Here is a 21535-nt window from a genome sequence, read left to right as displayed (position 1 = left end):
TTGGGGAGGGATAATATGGGGAGAAATGCCAGCTATAGGTGACGGAGGGATGGAGGCAGCAAACCACCTTGCCATGTAAGTACCTATGCAAACCCTGCATGATCTGCACATGTACCCCAGAACCTAAAGTTCAATTTAAAAAGAGTGGGGCCTTCCTTTCCCTCTCTCTTGCCCCCAGCTCTCTCCCCCACCCACTTCCTCTCCCTGCTGCCCCCCCCCCGCCCTCCCCTTTCCTTCCCATTGTAAATAACACTGCAGTGAATATCCTCAAGCACAAACGGTCTGTCTCCCAGTTCAGAATTACCTCCTTTATTTACAGCAGGTTCTCAGAACTAGAGTAGCAGGGCAAAGGCCTGAGGCAAAGGCATTTGCTCTGGGGCACCCCAGCCGCCTGCAGTCCCCTTCTTCCCTGTGGCTGAGTTCCTCCTCCCGCCCTCCGGCCTTTCCCCAGCCTCCTTTCGCCGCTAGGCCTCCTGAATTGCTGGGCACCGCCTATGGTCGACAGAGGGACAGATATGGCTCTGGAGGTCCACCGGATCCCCGGCTGCAGCCACAGGGGTGGCAGAGCAGGGATGTGGTCGGTGTGGGAAGCACAGGCTCCAAGTCTCCCAGGGGCTGGGAGGGCTCTGGCTGCTCCCACCTGTCCCCACCGCTGGAGAGGGCTGTGCGGTGGCTGGAGCTGCCACTGTGTGTCTCGGTGGGAGTGATTTCAGACCGGCTGAGCTTCTTAAAGGCCCCATATGAAAACATTGTTCATGGTGGTGTTTCACCACTCATAGCCTTTCCTGGCTCCAGGAGTAACACACGGTCACAGAAAATACAAGTGGCCTCCTCCTCCTCCACAACCTCACATCTCGTGCTTACTCCTCCCACCACCTCTTCTCCCTTCCCTTCTGCCATCTTCTTTCCCTCCCCTTCTGTCTCTCTGGTTGAGCCCCAGGGCCTTGGCTGGGCCCTTTCTTTCCTCAGGGAAGCCCTCAAGGCTGGGCTAGACACCCCCACCCCCAGCCCCACCAAGTCCCCCTGAGCCTCTCATCTTTCCACCCAGGACACATCAGGCTGCATGCTGACCCCTCCCCACTTGAGCGAGGCTGCCTTGTCCTGCTCTGGGATCTGCCCCCAGCTGGGACTGCCCGATCTGTGGGCCTCAGGAGCATCCCATACAGATAAGGTCAGCCACATGGGAGGGATGCCTGGCAACATGTGGCCCTCTCTGTCCCAGAAGTCATGTACTCAGTCCCCTGCGAAGCCCATTTGGGGACCTAGGGGCAGGGCATGGAGACAAAGTATGCCATTTTCTCTGATGGTGACGCCAAGCCATGTGAACTAACCAGAAGGCAGGGTACTGTGCACCCTGCCCAGCGCTGACACCCTCTTCCCGCCCGCCACCGTGCCACCTGCCTCCGCTCCCAGGTAAGCGGTAACCGGCACAGGTGCACCATGGGTATTGGAGAAACTGTATCGTCCCTGCACCAGAAAGAGTGGTGGGGAGGGGTTGTTGGAGAGCACATGACCCAGCATGTGACCTTGGCCCCAGCTCAATAAATACCCGAGGCCCAGAGGGAGGGCCACCCAGAGGCTGACGCACACCATGGGGCGCCTGCAGCTGGTTGTCTTGGGCCTCACCTGCTGCTGGGCAGTGGCCAGTGCCGCGAAGGTAAGAGCCCAGCAGAGGGCAGGTCCTGTCTCCTCCCAGCTCAATCCTATCTGGAAACTTGGGGCCAGGCTGAGGAAGAGAGCCCAGCACAGCCCCGCAGCAGTTCCCGGGTGCTCACCCTCATTTCTAGGGGGACAGGTGCCAGGTAAAACACAGGATGCCCAGTTCCATTTGAGTTTCAGATAAACCGCCAAGAACTGCTGTGTAAGAATCTCCCATGCAATATTTGAAACATATGGGTCGGGCGTCGGGGCTCATGCCTGTAATCCCAGCACTTTGGGAGGCCGAAAAGGGTGGGTCACTTGGGTCAGGAGTTGGAGACCAGCCTGGCCAACTGTGAAACTCCGTCTCTACTAAAAATACAAAAATTAGTCAGGTGTGATGGTGTGTGCCTGTAATCCCATCTTCTCGGGAGGCCGAGGCAGGAGAATCGCTTGAAGCTGGGAGCAGGAGGTGGCGGTGAGCCGAGATCACACCATTGCAGTCCACCCTGGGTGACAGAGCGAAATGCTTTCTTAAAAGATAAAAAAGAAAAAGAAAATAATGAAACATACTTATACAAAAAAAAAAAATTCACTGTTTACTTGAAATTCCAATGTAACTGGGCCTCTTGAAATTGCATTTGCTAAGCCTGGTGATCCCACCTACAAACCTCTCTGAGATCGAGGTTGTTCCCATTTTATAGAAGGGGAAACGGGCCCAGGGGCAGGGAGTGTGGAAAGCCAGCAGAGGGGGTAGAGAGGCAGGCAGAGGGGTAGAGAGAGGCAGGCAGAGGGGGTAGAGAGGCAGGCAGAGGGTGTAGAGAGAGGCTGGCAGAGGGGTAGAGAGAGGCAGGCAGAGGGGGTAGAGAGGCAGGCAGAGGGTGTAGAGAGAGGCTGGCAGAGGGGTAGAGAGAGGCAGGCAGAGGGGTAGAGAGGCCGGTAGAGGGGTAGAGGCTGGCAGAGGGGTAGAGAGAGGCTGGCAGAGAGGTAGAGAGAGGCTGGCAGAGGGGTAGAGAGGCCGGTAGAGGGGTAGAGAGAGGCTGGCAGAGGGGTAGAGAGAGGCTGACAGAGGGGTAGAGAGGCCGGCAGAGGGGTAGAGAGAGGCTGGCAGAGGGGTAGAGAGAGGCTGGCAGAGGGGTAGAGAGAGGCTGGCAGAGGGGTAGAGAGAGTCAGGCAGAGGGGTAGAGAGGCCGGCAGAGGAGTAGAGAGGCAGGCAGAGGGGTAGAGAGGCAGGCAGAGGGGTAGAGAGAGGCTGGCAGAGGGGTAGAGAGAGGCAGGCAGAGGGGTAGAGAGGCCGGCAGAGGGGTAGAGAGGCCGGCAGAGGGGTAGAGAGGCAGGCAGAGGGGTAGAGAGAGGCTGGCAGAGGGGTAGAGAGAGGCAGGCAGAGGGGTAGAGAGGCTGGCAGAGGGGTAGAGAGAGGCTGGCAGAGGGGTAGAGAGAGGCCGGCAGAGGGGTAGAGAGAGGCTGGCAGAGGGGTAGAGGGAGGCAGGCAGAGGGGTAGAGAGGCGGGCAGAGGGGTAGAGAGGCAGGCAGAGGGGTAGAGAGAGGCTGGCAGAGGGGTAGAGAGAGGCTGGCAGAGGGGTAGAGAGAGTCAGGCAGAGGGGTAGAGAGGCTGGCAGAGGAGTAGAGAGGCCGGCAGAGGGGTAGAGAGAGGCAGGCAGAGGGGTAGAGAGAGGCAGGCAGAGGGGTAGAGAGGCAGGCAGAGGGGTAGAGAGAGGCTGGCAGAGGGGTAGAGAGAGGCAGGCAGAGGGGTAGAGAGGCTGGCAGAGGGGTAGAAAGAGGCAGGCAGGCTGTTTGCCCAGGACTGCACAGCTGCTACCTCTTGTTCCTGAGCAGGAACCCAAAACCTGGGGTACTCCACATGGGAATCCTGGTCCCTCCAGAGGGAGAGCTGGCAGCCAAGAGCTCCCTCCAGGCATCTCAACAGGGTAACTTCAAGCCCAAGAGCTGCTCAGTTCAGTTCCCCCAGGGACAGCGGTTGGATGAGCGCCAACCTCCAGGCTTCTTGTGGGTTGGACAGATTGGTGCACAGAGGCAGTTCTCATGGCACAGGGAAGGGTGGAGGGTCCCTAGGGGGATCTTTACCAGCAGGGGTCCCAGGAGCTGTGGAGACATGGGCATGGGACCATCGACTCTGTGCCCAGCCAGCTAGGCCCTGTGCTGGGAGATGAGAGGAGGAAAAAGCTGGCCCCGCCCCTCAGGAAGGAGGAAGTTTGGTGTGAAACATTTCAGGGACACCGAGCATTGGGTACGCTCCTGCCGGGAGCCGGACAGGCCTCCCATCTGATGGCAAACAGGCCGACAGGAGACACGGCTGTGGCTTGTCTTCCACGTGGGGAAACTGAGGATCATAGTCAAGGCTGCGCAGCCATGGCCAGAACCCACAGCCTCCACCCCACCTCCTGGAGGGCGGCCTAGTGGGAACACTGGTTGAACCAGTTTCCTGTAAGATTCTGGGATCAGGACAGCCCCAGGGATAAGGAGGGGAGCAGGAATCCTCAAGCCCTGAGCAGTGCGGGGCAGGGGGTGCTCCTGGGTCTCCTGTGCAGAGCTGCCCCACTTTGTAGCTGTCTTTGCCTCTGGACACCGGGAGTCGGCTTCCCTTGCTCCCTCCGGATTGAGGCCCACGGGGCCTGAGCCCGCCTGACCCTGCCTGTGTCTCCCTCCTAGCTGGGCGCTGTGTACACAGAAGGCGGGTTCGTGGAAGGTGTCAACAAGAAGCTTGGCCTCCTGGGCGACTCTGTGGATGTCTTCAAGGGCATCCCCTTCGCAGCTCCCACCAAGACTCTGGAGAACCCCCAGCCACACCCCGGCTGGCAAGGTGGGAATGGGTGGTACCGGGCTGGCCCTGCGGTGGGGCTGGCGAGGGTGGCTGCCTTCCTCATGTCAACTCCTCCTGCCACCACAGGGACCCTGAAGGCCAAGGATTTCAAGAAGAGATGCCTGCAGGCCACCATTACCCAGGATGACTCCTACGGGGATGAAGACTGCCTGTACCTCAACATCTGGGTGCCCCAGGGCAGGAAGCAAGGTCTGCCTCCCCCTACTCCCCAAGGGAACCTCCCAAGCTGCCAGAGCCCTGGCCCTGCTCCTGACTTGGGTCTGCAGGCTGCAAAGCTGAGCTGCCCTGAAATCCTGCAGAGGCGGGGAGGGGAGCGCCCCGTGGTGGTCCCCCAGCCTGGGGCAGGGCAGCTCCTTGGAGCCTCCCTGTCTGGGCCACAGACGCCTGCTGCACAGGGAACAGGCACCAGCGGGGGAGAGGGCCCGGGGAGCATCTGGGGTCACCAGCCGCTCCCCCATCTCAGTCTCCCGGGACCTGCCTGTGATGATCTGGATCTATGGAGGCGCCTTCCTCATGGGGGCCGGCCACGGGGCCAACTTCCTCAATAACTACTTGTATGATGGTGAGGAGATCGCCACGCGTGGCAACGTCATCGTGGTCACCTTCAACTACCGCGTCGGCCCCCTTGGCTTCCTCAGCACTGGGGACGCCAACCTGCCAGGTGCGTGGGCCCCTTTTGTATGGAGGTGGGTGGCCAGCGGCTGAGCCCAGCAGGGGGAGGCTCCTCATCGCCCGTCACCCCAAACATCCAGTGGCGGTCCTACAGAAAGACCCAGCGGCTGGAGTAGAATCACAAGGTACAGGAGGCTCTTGGCAGCAGTAGCAAAATAATAGATGCTGTGGAGGCCAGGCAAGGAGGTTCATGCCCCTAATCCCAACACGTTAGGAGGCCAAGGCAGGTGGATCACTTGAACCCAAAAGTTCAAGACCAGCCTGGGAAACACTGGGAGACCCAATCTCTAAAAAAAATATAAAAATTAGCTGTATATGGTGGCTCACGCATCTGGTCTCAGCTACTTGGGAGGCAGAGGTGGAAGGATCGCTTGAGCCCAGGGGGTTGAGGCTGCAGTGAGCCATGATGGTGCCACTGCATTCCAGCCTGGGGGACAGGATGAGACCCTGTCTCAAAAAAAAAAAAAAAAAAAAAAAAAAGCTATGGGACAGACAGACAGGTAGACAGGCTCAGGCTCAGAGAGAAACCAGGAGAGCAGAGCCAGTGAGAGACAGAAAACGATACCTTGAGGCAGAGACAGCTGTGGACACAGAAGTGGCAGAATACAAATGAGAAAATTAGGCAGTGGGCAGGAGAGGTGCACAGGCCTGACCATCCTGCTCCCCACAACCACCACTCCTCCAGCACCCCACTGACCCAGCCTCCTGGGGACCCACCCCCTCCAGCACCCCACCTGACCCCACCCCTTAGGAACACACCATTTGCCAACCTGGGCTCCTCCAGGGCCCCAACTCTGTTGAGGGCATTTCCAACCCTCCCACGCTGGTCTCCCCTCCTGCAGGCCAGGCCTGGGCACTGATCTCTAGCACCCCCTCCCCTGCCCCACCCCCAGGTAATTACGGCCTTCGGGATCAGCATATGGCCATTGCTTGGGTGAAGAGGAATATTGCAGCCTTCGGGGGGGACCCCAACAACATCACCATCTTCGGGGAATCTGCTGGAGGTGCCAGCGTCTCTCTGCAGGTCTGGGGGCCCCTGAAGGGAAGGGCCTGCCCCAAAGGTTTTGAGGAAGCTCGAGCAGGAGGGAGAGGGCGGGAGGGGCAGTGTGGAGCTGGGGCTGTGGTACTGGGGTGTCCTTGGCCCAGCCTGGGGTGGGTGGAGTCAGGAGCGGCCTTGGTGACAGGATTTCTGGGTGTCGTAGACCCTCTCCCCCTACAACAAAGGCCTGATCCGGCGAGCCATCAGCCAGAGCGGTGTGGCCCTGAGCCCCTGGGCCATCCAGAAAAACCCCCTCTTCTGGGCCAAAAAGGTAAATGGAGGAGGGCAGGGGTGGGCAGGGAGGGGCTGCTTTGATACCCGGGTAGGGGCCATCCTCATTTCCATTCTTTGTCCTGGACCCCGTTCTTGCCTTCAAACGGTTCTGCGCCGTGAACACTGGCCTCCTCCCACCTGCCGGCCTTGATCATGCCCCCAGCTGGCTGAGAAGGTGGGTTGCCCTGTGGAGGACATTGCCAGGATGGCCAAGTGTCTGAAGGTGACCGACCCCCGAGCCCTGACGCTGGCCTATAAGATGCCGCTGGCAGGCATGGAGTGTGAGTAGCTGCTTAGGGTGGGGCATGGGGTCTCGAGGTGGGGGTGGGGGGTACTGCCAGGAAATACTCTGGAAAAGAGAGGAAGGTGCCCGAGCTGCGGCCTGATCCTGTCACCAACAAGTGGATGTCTCCCCTCCAAGGCCCCAGCTGTAAGGGAGATGGGAAGCCATTTCTTCTACTTTTTTTTCACTATGTCGCCCAGGCTAAAGTTCAGTGGCAGGATCTCAGCTCATTGCAACCTCCGCCTCCTGGGATCAAGTGATTTCTCCTGACTCAGCCTCCTGTGTAGTTGGGACTACAGGCATGTGCCACCATGCCTGGCTAATTTTTATATTTTTAGTAGAGACATGGTTTCGCCATGTTGGCAAGGCTGGTCTCAAACTCCTGATCTCAGGTGATCTTCCCGCCTCAGCCTCCCAAAGTGCTGGGATTACGGGCGTGAGCCATCTTGCCCGGCCCATTTTTTCTTCTTATCTCCCATGAGTCACAGACTCCCCCTTTGAGAAGCTGATGAACAATTGGGGCCCACTCCCCCACCTCATGCATTCATATGCTGTCATTTGCATACAATTTTAGGGAGATTCATACACCCCAGACCACGAGCCTTTTTGCTGGATGACATTTCCTTCCTTCCTTCCTTCCTTCCTTCCCTCCCTCCCTCCCTCCCTCCTTCCTTCCTTCCTTCTGAAAATATGTAATAAACTGTAGCATTGGGGCCTCCAGCTCCACTATTCTGTACCCCAGGAAGGTCTGGGGACCCCTTCCACAAACACCTGTGAGTGTCAGCCTCACCAGCTTGCTAGGCTACACTTCTCCATTGCTCATTCTTCCACGGAAACGTGCCATGAAGCCCTGTCATCTGCATGTGTACCTGACAGGAACTCAACTGCACAGGCTGGGCAAGTCCGAACAAAGCAAGCGGCATGGCCCCGCTGGAAGCAAGGCCCGTTGTGCTGGGCCCAGTGACAGCAGGGATCCTCTGTCTCAGCAGCCACGGGATCTTCTAGGGGCCAGTCCAGGGGTGTGGAGGGGAGTGCAGACCTCGCACCATGTTTGGCTAATGGACTGGAACCCAGCCCTGCGAGAGGGAGCTCCTTCTCCATCAGTTCCCTCAGTGGCTTCTAAGTTTTCCTCCTTCCTGATTCAGGCCCAGCAAAGAGAGAGAGGAGAGGGAGGGGCTGCCGCTGAAGAGAACAGATCTGGCCCTAGACAGTGGCTCTCAGCCTGGGACGTGTGGCAAGGCCTGGAGACGTTTGTGATTGTCCCTGTTGGGGAGGGGGTGCTCCTGGCACCTCGTGGGTCGATGCTCTTGATGCCCTAAACATCCTACAGGGCACAGGATGCCCCCGATGGTGCAGAATCCTCCCTGCCCCAAGTGTCCACAGATCAGAGAAGGGAAGACGTGGCCAACTCCAGCCCTGAGAGGCAAGGAGTGGCTCAGGGGGACACTGGAAGGTACTAGAACCTGCTGGCTCTCCCACCTAGACCCCATGCTGCACTACCTGGGCTTCCTCCCTGTAATTGATGGAGACTTCATCCCCGATGACCCTGTCAACCTATACGCCAACGCCGCCGACATCGACTACATAGCAGGCACCAACAACATGGACGGCCACATCTTCGCCAGCATTGACATGCCTGCCATCAACAAGAACAAGGAGGAAGTCACAGAGTAAGAGGGGCACCGGACCCAGGGGCAATCTGTGTTGGAGTTGGGCCAGCCTGGACGAGGAAGGCATTGAGTGGAGGATTGGGAGTGAGAAAGTTAGCACCAGTATGGTTGGGTTTGCAGACACCCTCCTGTTGGCACAGGGGGAGCGTCAGTGCCTACTTGTTCCCCGCAGGGAGGACTTCTTCAGGCTGGTCAGTGGGCTCACCATCACCAAGGGGCTCAGAGGCGCCAAGACTACCTATGACGTCTACACCGAGTCCTGGGCCCAGGACCCATCCCAGGAGAACAAGAAGAAGACTGTGGTAGACTTTGAGACTGACATCCTCTTCCTGGTGCCCACCGAGATTGCCCTGGCCCAGCACAGAGCCAATGCCAAGTGAGGATCTGGGAAGGGGGTGGGTCCTGGGGGGCCCTCCTGGGGTGCTGCATTTCCAGCCGAGGGCTCTCCGTGGATAGCTCACAGGCGTCTGGGCTGTCTGGGAAGGTGGTGCTGGAGTCCCCTCCTGTGCCTTCCTGATCCACTTTGCTGAGCCTGGCAAGACTGGAGGGCCTCTGTTTTCCTCCCAGCCTCTAGGGGGTTTACAAACCCCAGGATCCTCTGCCCTGCTCAGCCCCGCACCCCACAGTCCTTGTCACTGGAGAGTTATTGAGCTGCCTTCCATCCCCCACACTGTGTAGATTGAGAGAACATGGGACAATGGTTTTTCTATTCAATGACTCTTAGAGGCCTTGTTGGAAACAGAGGTTAGAAATAGATGCTCAGTGCTTCAAGGAAAAATCAGCACCGAGACAAAGGATCTTTCAGCAATGCAATTTTTGCTTCCTGGACTGCAGGAAGGGTACCCTTGCTAGCCTTTGTGCCGTGAGAGTACAATGAACAAAGGAAAACAGACAAATTTATCCTTTAAGTATTTGGGGTCGTCCTTACTGCTGTGTCTGATCTCCGTTGGCTGGAGCCGGACCTCACAATTTAAACTAAACCCTGATTGACTAACAACTTAAAACTTTTCTAAATAGGTAAAAGCAATGGAGAGCTGGGACATGCCTGTGAGCACGTCCAGCACAGATATCTTGGTTAAAACACAAGGACATAGAACGTACAATGTGACTGTAAGCATGGCGTGTCTAACAGCTACATAGGATAGGGCTTAACAAAGTTATTAGCACACTTACTCTTTAACGGGAAAGGAAACTTTAAAAAGGAACTTTTCTACTTCCCACAATTCCCTCCTGTTTTACTTTGTAATTTTCCTTTTTAAACTTTTTTTTTTTTTTTTTTTTTTTTTTTTTTTTTTTTAACATGTCTTGGCTTAGTTGTCTGCCTGAGTTTTTAAAAGAAAAAGCTTCTCTCGCCGGGCGAGGTGTCTCAAGCCTGTAATCCCAGCATTTTGGGAGGCCAAGGCGGGTGGATCACGAGGTCAAGAGATGGAGACCATCCTGGTCAACATGGTGAAACCCCGTCTCTACTAAAAATACAAAAAATTAGCTGGGCATGGTGGCACATGCCTGTAATCCCAGCTACTCAGGAGGCTGAGGCAGGAGAATTGCTTGAACCCAGGAGGCGGAGGTTGCGGTGAGCCGAGATCGCGCCATTGCACTCCATCCTGGGTAACAAGAGCGAAACTCTGTCTCAAAAAAAAAAAGAAAAAGCTTCTCTCACTTTTCTCTTTGCACCGTTTCTTTCTTTAGTTTACTGCCTGTCTCTTTCACACACCCTTTCTCTTACAACCTTTTCACATACTTCTACTTTCTTTCTGACTTTTTAACCTTTTGCTGCAGCGGGACTGGTGCTGCTGATCTTCTCCCCTGCTGGCGCAGGTGCCGCGCCTGTGTGCCCCGCCAGGTTCCCAGCGCTCCACCTGGGACCGACTTGCTGCTGCTGCTTTCCCGTCTCTCTCCGATCCTCTGCGGTGCCCCTGGCCACGGCCCTCGCGGGCGACCTCTGCTGCCGTCTTCCATGCACACAGGCCACTCGCCACTTCTGGTGTCACGTGTGCCGCTTCCCTACTTCCGGTCCTGGTGCCCACTGGTGAATGCCGCTCAGAGTGGCCTGGTCCCTGTGCACCTGCAACCTCCGCCACCCTGGGCCCCGCCTCGGCAGGTGGCTGACCCAGCCACAGGTACTGCTGCGGCACCTCAGGGGGCCTTTACTGGGACTCCTCTGGAGCCGTCTTGCCTAGCTTTTGCCTTTCTTTTTCCAGGGAGGATTCTAACTATCCTCCGCCGCCCTTTTGAAGGTCCCTCCCACGCCTCTCTTTCCTTTCCTTTGCTCCCTCCAGCCTCTGCCATATGAAATGATTACAGATTTTGCAGAGAGGAAGCACTCACACTGCTCTCTCCCATGCACACTTAACACATATTCAACCTTTAGAACTGTGATTAAAGCTTGAAGCCTTTCTTTTCCTGCATTGCTGAGAGACCAGGTTGATTTATCCCTTGCACCAGGTGGATCTCGGCTGGAGGCCACTCTGGAGGGCGATGTGTCCCAGCTGGGTGGCCAATTCGTTGGAAACAGATGCTCGGTGCTGCAAAGAAAAATCAGCACGGAGACAAAGGATCTTTCAGCAATGCAGTTTTTACTTCCTGGACTGCAGGAAGGGTATTCTTGTGACAAAATGGCTAATGAGAGGACCCTTCCTGCAGTCTAGGAAGTAAAAATTGCATTGCTGAAAGATCCTTTGTCTCTGTGCTGATTTTTCCTTGCGGCACCAAGCATGTATTTCCAACAGGCGTCAACTTTGCCAATTGACAAAGTATTTTCAGCCCACGGCCACATTAAAGACCTTTATGCAATAATAGCCTATTAAAATCAGAAATAAGGTACAGTGGTTGACACCTGTAATCCCAGCACTTTGGGAGGTTGAGGCAGGAGGATCACTTGAGGTCAGGAGTTTGAGACCACTCTGGCCAACATGGCAAAACCCTGTCTCTACCAAAAACACAAAAATTAGCCAGGTGTGGTGGTGCACACCTGTAAACCCAGCTACTCGGGAAGCTGAGGCAGGAGAATCGCTTGAGCCCAAGAGGTGGAGGTTGCAGTGAGCTAAGATTGCGCCACTGCACTCCAGCATGGGCAACAGACAAGACTCTGTCTCAAATAAATAAGTAAAAGAAAATAATAATAAAAATGAAAAATAAGAAATGTTAAAAAGACAGGAAGATAAAAGTATGCCAAGAAGTCTAGGATGAAAGCTTTGCAGAAACTAAGCAATCCATTGAGCTGTGAGCCTCCTTTCAGTCAAGGCAAAAAGGGAAACAGTTGAGGGCCCATGCCTTGTTCAATCCGATTGAAGAATGCACATTCACTTGGAGAGAAAACTATTTCTTGATACTGAATTATAGAAGGAAGGTGCCTCACAATGTTTTACAGAGGTGAAATATGAATTCAGTTGAAATTGCAGAACCCAAGAATCCGTGAATTTGGTCCTCAGCTTTCCCTTCCCTGGGTGTAGGAAGCCCAGTCTCTTCATGTGAATTCCCCAGCCCCTTCTCTGCCCGCTGCCCGTGACCTCCCTCCAGGGCTGGTCTCTGGGCTGGGCAGTCCCCAGTGGGCACCCTGCCTACCTGGGTGTTCTCTCCCCTCCAGGAGTGCCAAGACCTACACCTACCTGTTTTCCCATCCCTCTCGGATGCCCACTTACCCCAAATGGGTGGGGGCAGACCATGCAGATGACATCCAGTACGTCTTTGGAAAGCCCTTCGCCACCCCGCTGGGCTACCGGCCCCAAGACAGGACCGTCTCTAAGACCATGATCGCCTACTGGACCAACTTTGCCAAAACAGGGTAAGGTGTGGGTTGAGTGCAGAGGGGAGGACCATAGACTTAAGGGCCTCTTGCCAGCAGGCCGTGTTCCCTCACTAGCCAGGGGAGGGACTTTGGGCGAGTCACTTAACCTCCCTCAGTAGGGGAATCTATGTGTGTTTCTGAGGATAAGAGCTACTGGCAGAGCCCAAGCCCGTGCGCGTGCACAGCTGGTGCCCGGTATGCAGTGAGGGGCCACGGTGCTCAGGGCCAGCTCAGAGGGTGGGGATGGCTCAGGCGTGTGGGTGCAGAGCAGAGCTTCAGCCCCCTGAAAGTCCCCAGCCCCTGAACAGCCTCTTCTCACTCTGCAGGGACCCCAACATGGGCAACTCGGCTGTGCCCACACACTGGGAACCCTACACCACCGAAAACGGTAGTTACCTGGAGATCACCAAGAAGATAGACGGCAACTCCATGAAGCGGGGTCTGAGAACCAGCTTCCTGCGCTACTGGACTCTTAGCTATGTGGCGCTGCCCACGGTGACTGATCAGGAGGCCACCCCTGTACCCCCCGCAGGGGACTCTGAGGCCACCCCTGTCCCGCCCTCGGGTGACTCTGAGGCTGCCCCTGTCCCGCCCTCGGGTGACTCTGAGGCTGCCCCCGTGCCCCCCTCGGGTGACTCTGAGGCCGCCCCAGTCCCCCCGACGGGTGACTCTGAGGCCATCCCTGTCCCTCCCACTGGTGATTCCGAGGCCGCCCCTGTGCCCCCCACAGATGACTCCAAGGGAGCTCAGATGCCTGCAGTCATTGGTTTCTAGTATCCCATGAGCCTTGGTCTCAAGAGGCCACAAGGGTGGGACCCCAGGGGCTCCCCTCCCCTCTTGAGCTCTTCCTGAATAAAACCTCATTCCCCTGTCTGGCGTCTTTCTTTGCTCCCAAGACTAAGCTGCAGGACCTGTCTGTCAATTGCAGGCTTGCTTTTTCATGCCCAGCTCGTCTGTCTTTGGCCAGAGGTGGCCTCAGGTTGGCTTCTATAGTCCTTTCACACAACCCTTGGGTCTTGGGCATCTTCTTACTTGCCAGCCACCAAGATGGTGCAGGCTCCAGCCCCTCCCTGGCATTTCCTGCCAGGGACCCAACCCAGCCATCTCCCCAGGGTGTGCTCCTTCGTTGGGGTGAATATGGTGTTTAGAGATCCCAATCTGGTCACAGGGGTGGTGGTTGCTCCTGGGATTTCTCTACTGCTAGGGCTTTGGAAGAGACAGAGCCAGGAAATAATAATTTTTTTAACCATTAAAAAAAAAGTATGAAGCCATGCACAGTGGCTCACGCCTGTAATCCCACCCAGCACTTTGGAGGGCCAAGGCAGGAGGATCACTTGAGGTCAGGAGTTCGAGACTAGCCTGGCCAACATGGTGAAGCCCATCTCTACTAAAAATACAAAAATTTAGCCAGGTGTGGTGGCACCCACCTGTAGTCCCAGCTCAGGCAGGAGAATCGCTTGAGCCCGGGAGGTGGAGGTTGCAGTGAACCGAGATCGCACCACTGCACTCCAGCCTGGGCGACAGAGCAAGACACCAAATCAAATAATCATAATAAAGTATGAATTCATGCAGGTATTTCCCAGTTGTAAGATTATCGGGTTTTACTTCTCTGGTTTTACACCTGTTTCTTTTCTGCCTATGCTGAAAGTCTGGGTTCCTGACAGCACCAGCATAATCGTTTATGTTCTTTTTCCTATAACATACATATGCTAGTTTCAAAATATAAGACATTGCAATAAGTCATATAATAAGTTATAAAGTACATGAATTTAAATAACAAATTATAAATTATATAAAGTAATATATCATGAAACACTAAGACCCACTAAGGATCATTTAAGATCGGTTTGCTCATTCTCCTGAAATTCTCCCACAGAATATGCAATTGTGCCTCCAGGTCCCTTAAGTCACTCTGTGATTAGGCCATCTGCCAAGACACAGTTAGAACTTTAGGGTTTTAAAATCACGCAGATGTGGAAACCTACCCATGACTTTTTTTTTTTTTTTTTTTTGAGACCGAGTTTTGCTCTCGTCACTCAGGCTGGGTGAAATGGCATGATCTCGGCTCACTACAACCTCTGCCTTTTGGGTTCAAGCAAACCTCCTGCCTCAGCCTCCTGAGTAGCTGGGACTACAGGCATGTGCCACTATGCTAGGCCAATTTTTTTGTACTTTTAGTAGAGACAGGGTTTCACCATTTTGGCCAGGCTGGTCTCAAACTCCTAACCTCAGGTGATCTGCCCACCTCAGCCTCCCAAAGTGCTGGGATTACCGTCACGAGGCACCATGCTTGGCCCCTACCTAGGACTTTTAAGTGGATGTTTCTCTGCTTGAAAACAAAGTTTATATGTTCATTTTAGAGTATCCTGTAAACAATAACGTATGGACTTCTCATCCATAGTTTCTCTGAGTGAAGGTATTGATGGGGAAATGTGAAATTCAGAGAGGCAGACACAGGCCCAGGCCACACAGCTGTGGAGCGGCAGCATCGGGTGGGCCTTGTGTCAAATTTGCAGTTCTGCTTTGTGTGACGTAAGCTGGACTTCATTAAAATAAAAAATGTCTGCTCTGCAAAGAAAGCAAAGACAAGCCACAGACTGGAAAAATATATTAGCAAAAGACATCTGATAAAGCACTGTGATCCACCTAAACAGGTGGCAAATAAGCACCTGAAAAGATATCCCAGGCTGGGTGCAGTGGCTCAGGCCTGGAATCCCATCATGTTCAGAGGCCGAGGCAGGAGGCCCTCTTGAGCCCAGTAGTTCAAGACCAGCCTGGACAACAGCAAGGCCCCATCTGTATTTTCTGTATGAGATATATCCACATCATATGTTGTTAGGGAAATGCAAACTTAAACAGTGAGCACTGCATACCTGTAAGAATGGCCAAAATCCAGAAAACTGGCCAAACACCCAATGCTGAGGAGGAGGCGGAGCAGCCAGCGCTCCCATTCGTTGCTGCTGGGAATAACAAACGGTGCGGCCACGCTGGAAGACGGTCTGGCAGTTTCCTAAAAATAAAACCCACTCCTACCACGTGATCCCGCACTCTCAGTCCTTAGTATTCACCCAACCTGCAAACAGATGTTTATAGCTGTAAACCAAAACTATAATTCCAAGCACCCCAGCTGACTGAATGCAACACCCTCTCAGCCAGGGGGACCCAATGGAACCTGAAAGTTCGGGCCGTGATGGGCCGTAGGGGTCGGACATGCCTCATTTCTGCTCTCTTCCCTTTGGAATTCAGGCACAGCTGATTGGCCTTAAAACAGAGATCTGAAGACTGACAGAACAGACTCTGTAGAAATAAGATACAAAATTCCAGCCTGACTATAGTATAGCATTACACGGCGGACAGATGGCAGGTCATGAAAGAAATGGAAATATTTTACTCCATAATGTATTTATTTTTATTTTTACATTTTTTGTTTTAAAGATGGGGTTTCACCATGTTGGTCAGGCTGGTCTTGAACTCCTGACCTCAGGTGATCCACCCGCCTTGGCCTCCAAAGGGTTTGGATTACAGGCATGAGCTACCTCGCCAGGCCCCCAAAATGTATTTCTTTGACATATTTTGGAATGGCCCTGCACAGCTGTCTCTTGTGGAGGAAATCTGCATTCTGCTGAGAATATCTTTCCTTTACCAGGTCACTTCTGAAGAGTCAAGCACCTTTTAGAGATCTGAGATGGAAATATTTGTCATCTATTGTCTCTAAGGGCAGCCATCTATGAGACTTCATCTACATAATAAGAATCTTGGTCTCCACAACATTTTATCTTCACCAAGACTCTTCTTTCTATTGACTCCAGGTTTTTTGCTAATAACTCTTTCAACCAATTGCTAATCAGAAAATCTTTGAAATCACCTATGATTTGTAAGCCAACCCAAACCCTCTCCATCCCGTTTGAGTGGTCTCCTCTTTCCAGACAGAACTAATGTATAACTCGAATTATTCATTTATGTCTTATGTCCCCCTGAAACGTATAAAACCAAGCTGTAAGTCCAGTGCCCTGGAACTCCTGAGACCGTGCGTCTGGCCATAATCAATCATATTTGGCTCAGAATCCATCTCTTCAAATATCTTAGTTTGGCTTTTTTGGTCAACATAACAGATGTTTATAGCAGTTTTCTTCATAATTGCCACAACCTGGAAGTATCCAAGATGTCCTTCAGCAGGTGAAATACAGTATATCCAGACAATGGAAATTTTTCAGCTCTAAAAAGAAGAGTTGGAAGACATCTTGAGACAGTTAAAGAATAAAAAGAAAGAGAAAGCTATCGAGCCAAGAAAAGACATGGAAAAAAATGAGTCTTACTAAGTGAAAGAAGCTCAACCTGAAAAAGACTACCTACTTTGTGATTCCACCTCTGTGACACTGGGAAAAGGAAAAACTAGAGACAGTATAAAGGTTAGTGGTTGTCAGGGTGATACAGGAGTTAAGAAATCACTTAGGCTGATAGTAAGGGTAGGGGAGTCCTTGGTAAGGCTTTTCTTTTCTTTTCTTTTCTTTTTTTTTTTACACGGAGTCTTACTCTGTGGCCTGGGCTGGGGTGCAATGGCTCAATCTCAGCTCACTGCAACCTCTGCCTCCTAGGTTCAAAATTCTCCTGCCTTCAGCCTCCTGAGTAGCTGGGATTACAGGTGTCTGCACCATGCCCGACTAATTTCTTGTATTTTTTTTATTTTTATTTTTATTAAAAAAATTTTTTTTTGAGACGGAGTTTCGCTCTTGTTACCCAGGCTGGAGTGCAATGGCGCGATCTCGGCTCACGGCAACCTCTGCCTCCTGGGTTCAGGCAATTCTCCTGCCTCAGCCTCCTGAGTAGCTGGGATTACAGGCACGCGCCACCATGCCCAGCTAATTTTTTGTATTTTTAGTAGAGATGGGGTTTCACCATGTTCACCAGGATGGTCTCGATCTCTTGACCTCGTGATCCACCCGCCTCGGCTTCCCAAAGTGCTGGGATTACAGGCTTGAGCCACCGCGCCCGGCAATTTCTTGTATTTTTTAGTAGAGATGGGTTTCGCCATATTGGCCAGGCTGTTCTGGAACTCCTTGTGACCCGCCCACCTCAGCCTCCCAAAAAGCTGGGATTACAGGCTGGAGCCCCTGCGCCTGGCCAAGGCTTTTCTTTTTAATGAAAAGCAGCCGGAAATCATTTTCTAACAAAGAGCAGCCTGCAAAGTCAGCAGCAGACATAGACAAGCAGCAGGCTGGGAGCTTGCACGGGTGAGTGCCCACAGGAACTGGGGACTAGACATGGTAAGTTGTGGCTCCATCCTCCCATCTGTGCCAGCCACGTGTACAGTAAGAAGCAGGCCAGATGGTGCCGATCAACTGGAAAGCCTATTTGCATAATCAGATTAGGGTAGGGCCACGTGCCTTCCCCCTCGTGCTAGGTAAACGTCACACCTGATAGAACCAATCTGTGAGCTCTATGTAAATCAGACTCCGCCCCCTCAAACCTGACTATAAATTCAGCGCATCTGCGCCCGCCAGGCCTTTCCGCTTGGAGAGGAGAGGGTTGTCGATGTTTTTCTTCACTTCTGCCTGTTAAACCGCCACTCCTAAACTCGTGTTTGGCCCTGTCCTAAATTTTCCTGGCCCACGACGACGAACCCCAGGGTGTATATCCCAGACAACGTAGCTGCTTCAAGGGATTGGCGTGAGGAAGGATTGAATCAATGGAGCCCAGGGGATTTCTAGAGCGTTGAAACTTCATGATGATACTGTGCGGGCCGAGGGAGAGCTTTCCCCTTCATCCTCTGAAGGGCCACTGAAAAATCACTGGCATGGGGCACATTGACTAATAGGAGAAAGAGCATGCGTATTTGTTCAATGTGTATATACACAGGAGCCTTTGAAATGAAGACCCAACTTCCCAATAAAGCGTAGAGCTTAGATGCCATCTTGAGGTTATATAAAGAATGTGGGCTCAGAACACGGCGAAAACTAGGTTATGGGCTAGGCACAGTGGTTGACGCCTATAATCCCAGCACTTTGGTGGGCAGAGGTAGGCAGATCACTTGAGCTCAGGAGTTCGAGACCAGCCTGGCTAACATGGCAAAACCCCGTCTCTACTAAAAATACAAAAATTAGCGGGTGTGATGGCACACACCTGTAATCCCAGCTACTTGAGAGCGTGAAGCAGGAGAATCCTTGAGCTCAGCAGTTTCAGACTGTAGTGAGCTGTGATTGTGCCACTGCACTCTAGCCTGGGTGACAGAGTGAAACCATGTCTTCAAAAAAAAAAAAAAAAACCTACAAAATCTGTAGTCTTCGGGTGATGATGACTGTGTGCCCTGCCCGACCCCACCATCCTCCTTCCTGCCCACCACGATGTCGCCTGCCTCCACTCCCAGGTAAGTGGTAACCGGCACAGGTGCACCGTGGGTTTTGGGGAAACGAGATCGTCCCTGCACCAGAGTTGGGTGGAGGGGAAGGGATGTCAGAGGAGTGCACATGACCCAGCATGTGACCTTGGCCCCAGCTCAATAAATACCCGAGGCCCAGAGGGAGGGCCACCCAGAGGCTGACGCACACCATGGGGCGCCTGCAGCTGGTTGTCTTGGGCCTCACCTGCTGCTGGGCAGTGGCCAGTGCCGCGAAGGTAAGAGCCCAGCAGAGGGCAGGTCCTGTCTCCTCCCAGCTCAATCCTATCTGGAAACTTGGGGCCAGGCTGAGGAAGAGAGCCCAGCACAGCCCCGCAGCAGTTCCCGGGCGCTCACCCTCATTTCTAGGGGGACAGGTGCCAGGTAAAACACAGGATGCCCAGTTCCATTTGAGTTTCAGATAAACCGCCAAGAACTGCTGTGTTCGAATCTCCCATGCAATACCTGAAACATACTTACATGGGCTGGGCGCCGTGGCTCACGCCTGTAATGCCAGCACTTTGGGAGGCCGAGAGGGGCAGACCACTGGAGGTCAGGAGATCGAGACCAGCCTGGCCAACATGGTGAAACTCTGTCTCTACTAATAATACAAAAATTAGTTGGGCATGGTGACAGGCACCTGTAATCCCAGCTTCTTGGGAGGCTAAGGCAGGAGAATCACTTGAACTTGGGAGGCGGAGGTTGGCTTGAGCTGAGATCACACCACTGCACTCCACCCTGGGTGACAGAGCGAGACTCAGTCTCAAAAAAAAAAAAAATGAAACATGCTTATAGTAAAAACCAATTTACTGTTTACCTGAAATTCTAGTGTAACTGGCTGGGCCTCTTGAAATTGCATTTGCTAAGCCTGGTGATCCCACCTACAAACCTCTCTGAGGTCGAGGTTGTTCCCATTTTATAGAAGGGGAAACGGGCCCAGGGGCAGGGAGTGTGGAAAGCCGGCAGAGGGGGTAGAGAGGCAGGCAGAGGGGGTAGAGAGAGGCAGGCAGGCCGTTTGCCCAGGACTGCACAGCTGCTACCTCCTGTTCTGAGCAGGAACCTGAAACCTGGGCTACTCCACACCAGGGTCCTGGTTCCTCCAGAGGGAGAGCCGGCAGGCAGGAGCTCTTTTGAGTCATCCACAACATCTGCCCTCTCTGCCTGTGAGGGACGAGCCACAGTAACTCCAATCCCCACAGGAAGCCGGCCCAGGCCCCATCTCTAGCAGGACTCGCACAGGGACCCCAGTTCCTGACCACGCTGTTCCCCTGCCTGCTGCCTCTCAGGCCCTGGGGACGCCTCGCTCCATCCCCTCTGCCTGCTTTCCATACTCCCTGCCCCTGGGACCTGGAGGTTTGGGCAGCAGTCCTGGGCTTCTGACTCAAAGGGGAGGCCACGCTCTTCTTAGGGTGCTGAGAGGCCTTCAGCAGCTGAGCTCTCAGCAAGCCCCCTCCCCATTCCCCCACCCTGAGGCCCTCAGGCCACTCTCAGTACCACAGGGACACTTTTGGAGGTGACTTCCCAATACCCCCTCCCAGAGGTGGGGCAGGCCTGGGGCAGCTGGCATGAGGAGGCACAGAGGCCTTCAGAGGTTGCCCGAGGTGCCTGCAGGGGCTGGTTTTGGCTTCTTTTCTCCAGCGGCAGGCATGACACTCTCCCACTCCAGTGTGGCAGGGGACCCATCAGCCTAGACCTCAGAGGGCTGCTGGGATCCTGGGTGGGCCTGGGGTTATACAGTCACCCTGCCCTTCCCCACCTAGAACCTGGCACAGGTGGGAGCCAGCAAGCAGCAACCACTGGCAGGGTGGCTGCTGCCCCAGATGGACAGGAAGGAGGTGGCACTGGGACAGACAGCTTCCTCCCAACAGGGTGACCTCAAGCTCAAAAGCTTCCAAGTCTCAGTTCCCCCAGGGACAGCGGGTGGATCAGTGCCAACCTCCAGGCTTCTTGTGGGGATGGACAGATTGGTGCACAGAGGCAGTTCTCACGGCACAGGGAAGGGTGGAGGGTCCCTAGGGGGATCTTTACCAGCAGGGGTCCCAGGAGCTGTGGAGACTTGGGCATGGGACCATCGACTCTGTGCCCAGCCAGCTAGGCCCTGTGCTGGGAGATGAGAGGAGGAAAAAGCAGGCTCCACCCCTCAGGAAGGAGAAAGTTTGGTGTGAAACATTTCAGGGACACCGAGCATTGGGTACGCTCCTGCCGGGAGCCGGACAGGCCTCCCATCTGATGGCAAACAGGCCGACAGGAGACACGGCTGTGGCTTGTCTTCCACGTGGGGAAACTGCGGATCATAGTCAAGGCTGCGCAGCCATGGCCAGAACCCACAGCCTCCACCCCACCTCCTGGAGGGCGGCCTAGTGGGAACACTGGTTGAACCAGTTTCCTGTAAGATTCTGGGATCGGGACAGCCCCAGGGATAAGGAGGGGAGCAGGAATCCTCAAGCCCTGAGCAGTGCGGGGCAGGGGGTGCTCCTGGGTCTCCTGTGCAGAGCTGCCCCACTTTGAAGCTGTCTTTGCCTCTGGACACCCGGCGTCAGCTTCCCTTGCTCCCTCCGGATTCAGGCCCAGGGACCCACCCCCTCCAGCACCCCACTGACCCAGCCTCCTGGGGACCCATCCCCTCCAGCACCCCACCCAACCCAGCCTCCTGGGAACCCACCCAGTCCAGCACCCCACTGGACCCAGCCTTCTGGAAACCTACCTCTTCCAGCACTCCACCCCATCCAGTCTTTTCGGGACCCATCCTGTCCAGCAGCACAGTGGCACAGCCACCTGGGGACCCACCCCCTCCAGCACCCCACCCGACCCTGCCCCTTAGGAACACACCATTTGTTGTGTTTGCCAACCTGGGCTCCTCCAGGGCCCCAGCTCTGTTGAGGGCATTTCCACCCCTCCCACGCTGGTCTCCCCTCCTGCAGGCCAGGCCTGGGCGCTGGTCTCTAGCACCCCCTCCCC

General features: G+C 54.4%; 2 protein-coding genes across 2 annotated transcripts; one reads left to right on the top strand and one right to left on the bottom strand.

Annotated features, from left to right (window-relative positions):
• Nucleotides 1-332: 332 nt before the first annotated feature.
• On the bottom strand, nt 333-900 carry LOC141582306 (uncharacterized). The gene is given in 3 exon segments (XM_074390183.1): nt 333-439; nt 442-639; nt 642-900. Coding segments are annotated over 3 exon segments (564 nt in total).
• CEL (carboxyl ester lipase) lies at nt 722-13069 on the top strand. Its single transcript, XM_010346410.3, has 11 exons — nt 722-1657; nt 4309-4459; nt 4547-4669; nt 4944-5141; nt 6046-6176; nt 6355-6462; nt 6628-6745; nt 8231-8417; nt 8590-8793; nt 12004-12201; nt 12531-13069. The coding sequence occupies exons 1-11, from the start codon at nt 1592-1594 to the stop codon at nt 12976-12978; spliced, it is 1932 nt and encodes a 643-aa protein (XP_010344712.2). The 5' UTR covers nt 722-1591; the 3' UTR covers nt 12979-13069.
• Nucleotides 13070-21535: the final 8466 nt, after the last annotated feature.

Source organism: Saimiri boliviensis, chromosome 2 (genome assembly GCF_048565385.1).
Source record: "Saimiri boliviensis isolate mSaiBol1 chromosome 2, mSaiBol1.pri, whole genome shotgun sequence".
Lineage (NCBI taxonomy): Eukaryota > Metazoa > Chordata > Mammalia > Primates > Cebidae > Saimiri > Saimiri boliviensis.
Note: the sequence above shows the minus strand (reverse complement) of the source record. Positions and strands in the feature narration are given on the sequence as shown.

Coding starts and splice junctions, on each gene's coding strand:
- CEL (XM_010346410.3), top strand. CDS start 1,592: ATGGGGCGCCTGCAGCTGGTTGTCTTGGGCCTCACCTGCTGCTGGGCA. Junction 5,142..6,045: donor TGGGGACGCCAACCTGCCAG/GTGCGTGGGCCC, acceptor CCCCACCCCCAG/GTAATTACGGCCTTCGGGAT. Junction 8,418..8,589: donor AACAAGGAGGAAGTCACAGA/GTAAGAGGGGCA, acceptor TGTTCCCCGCAG/GGAGGACTTCTTCAGGCTGG.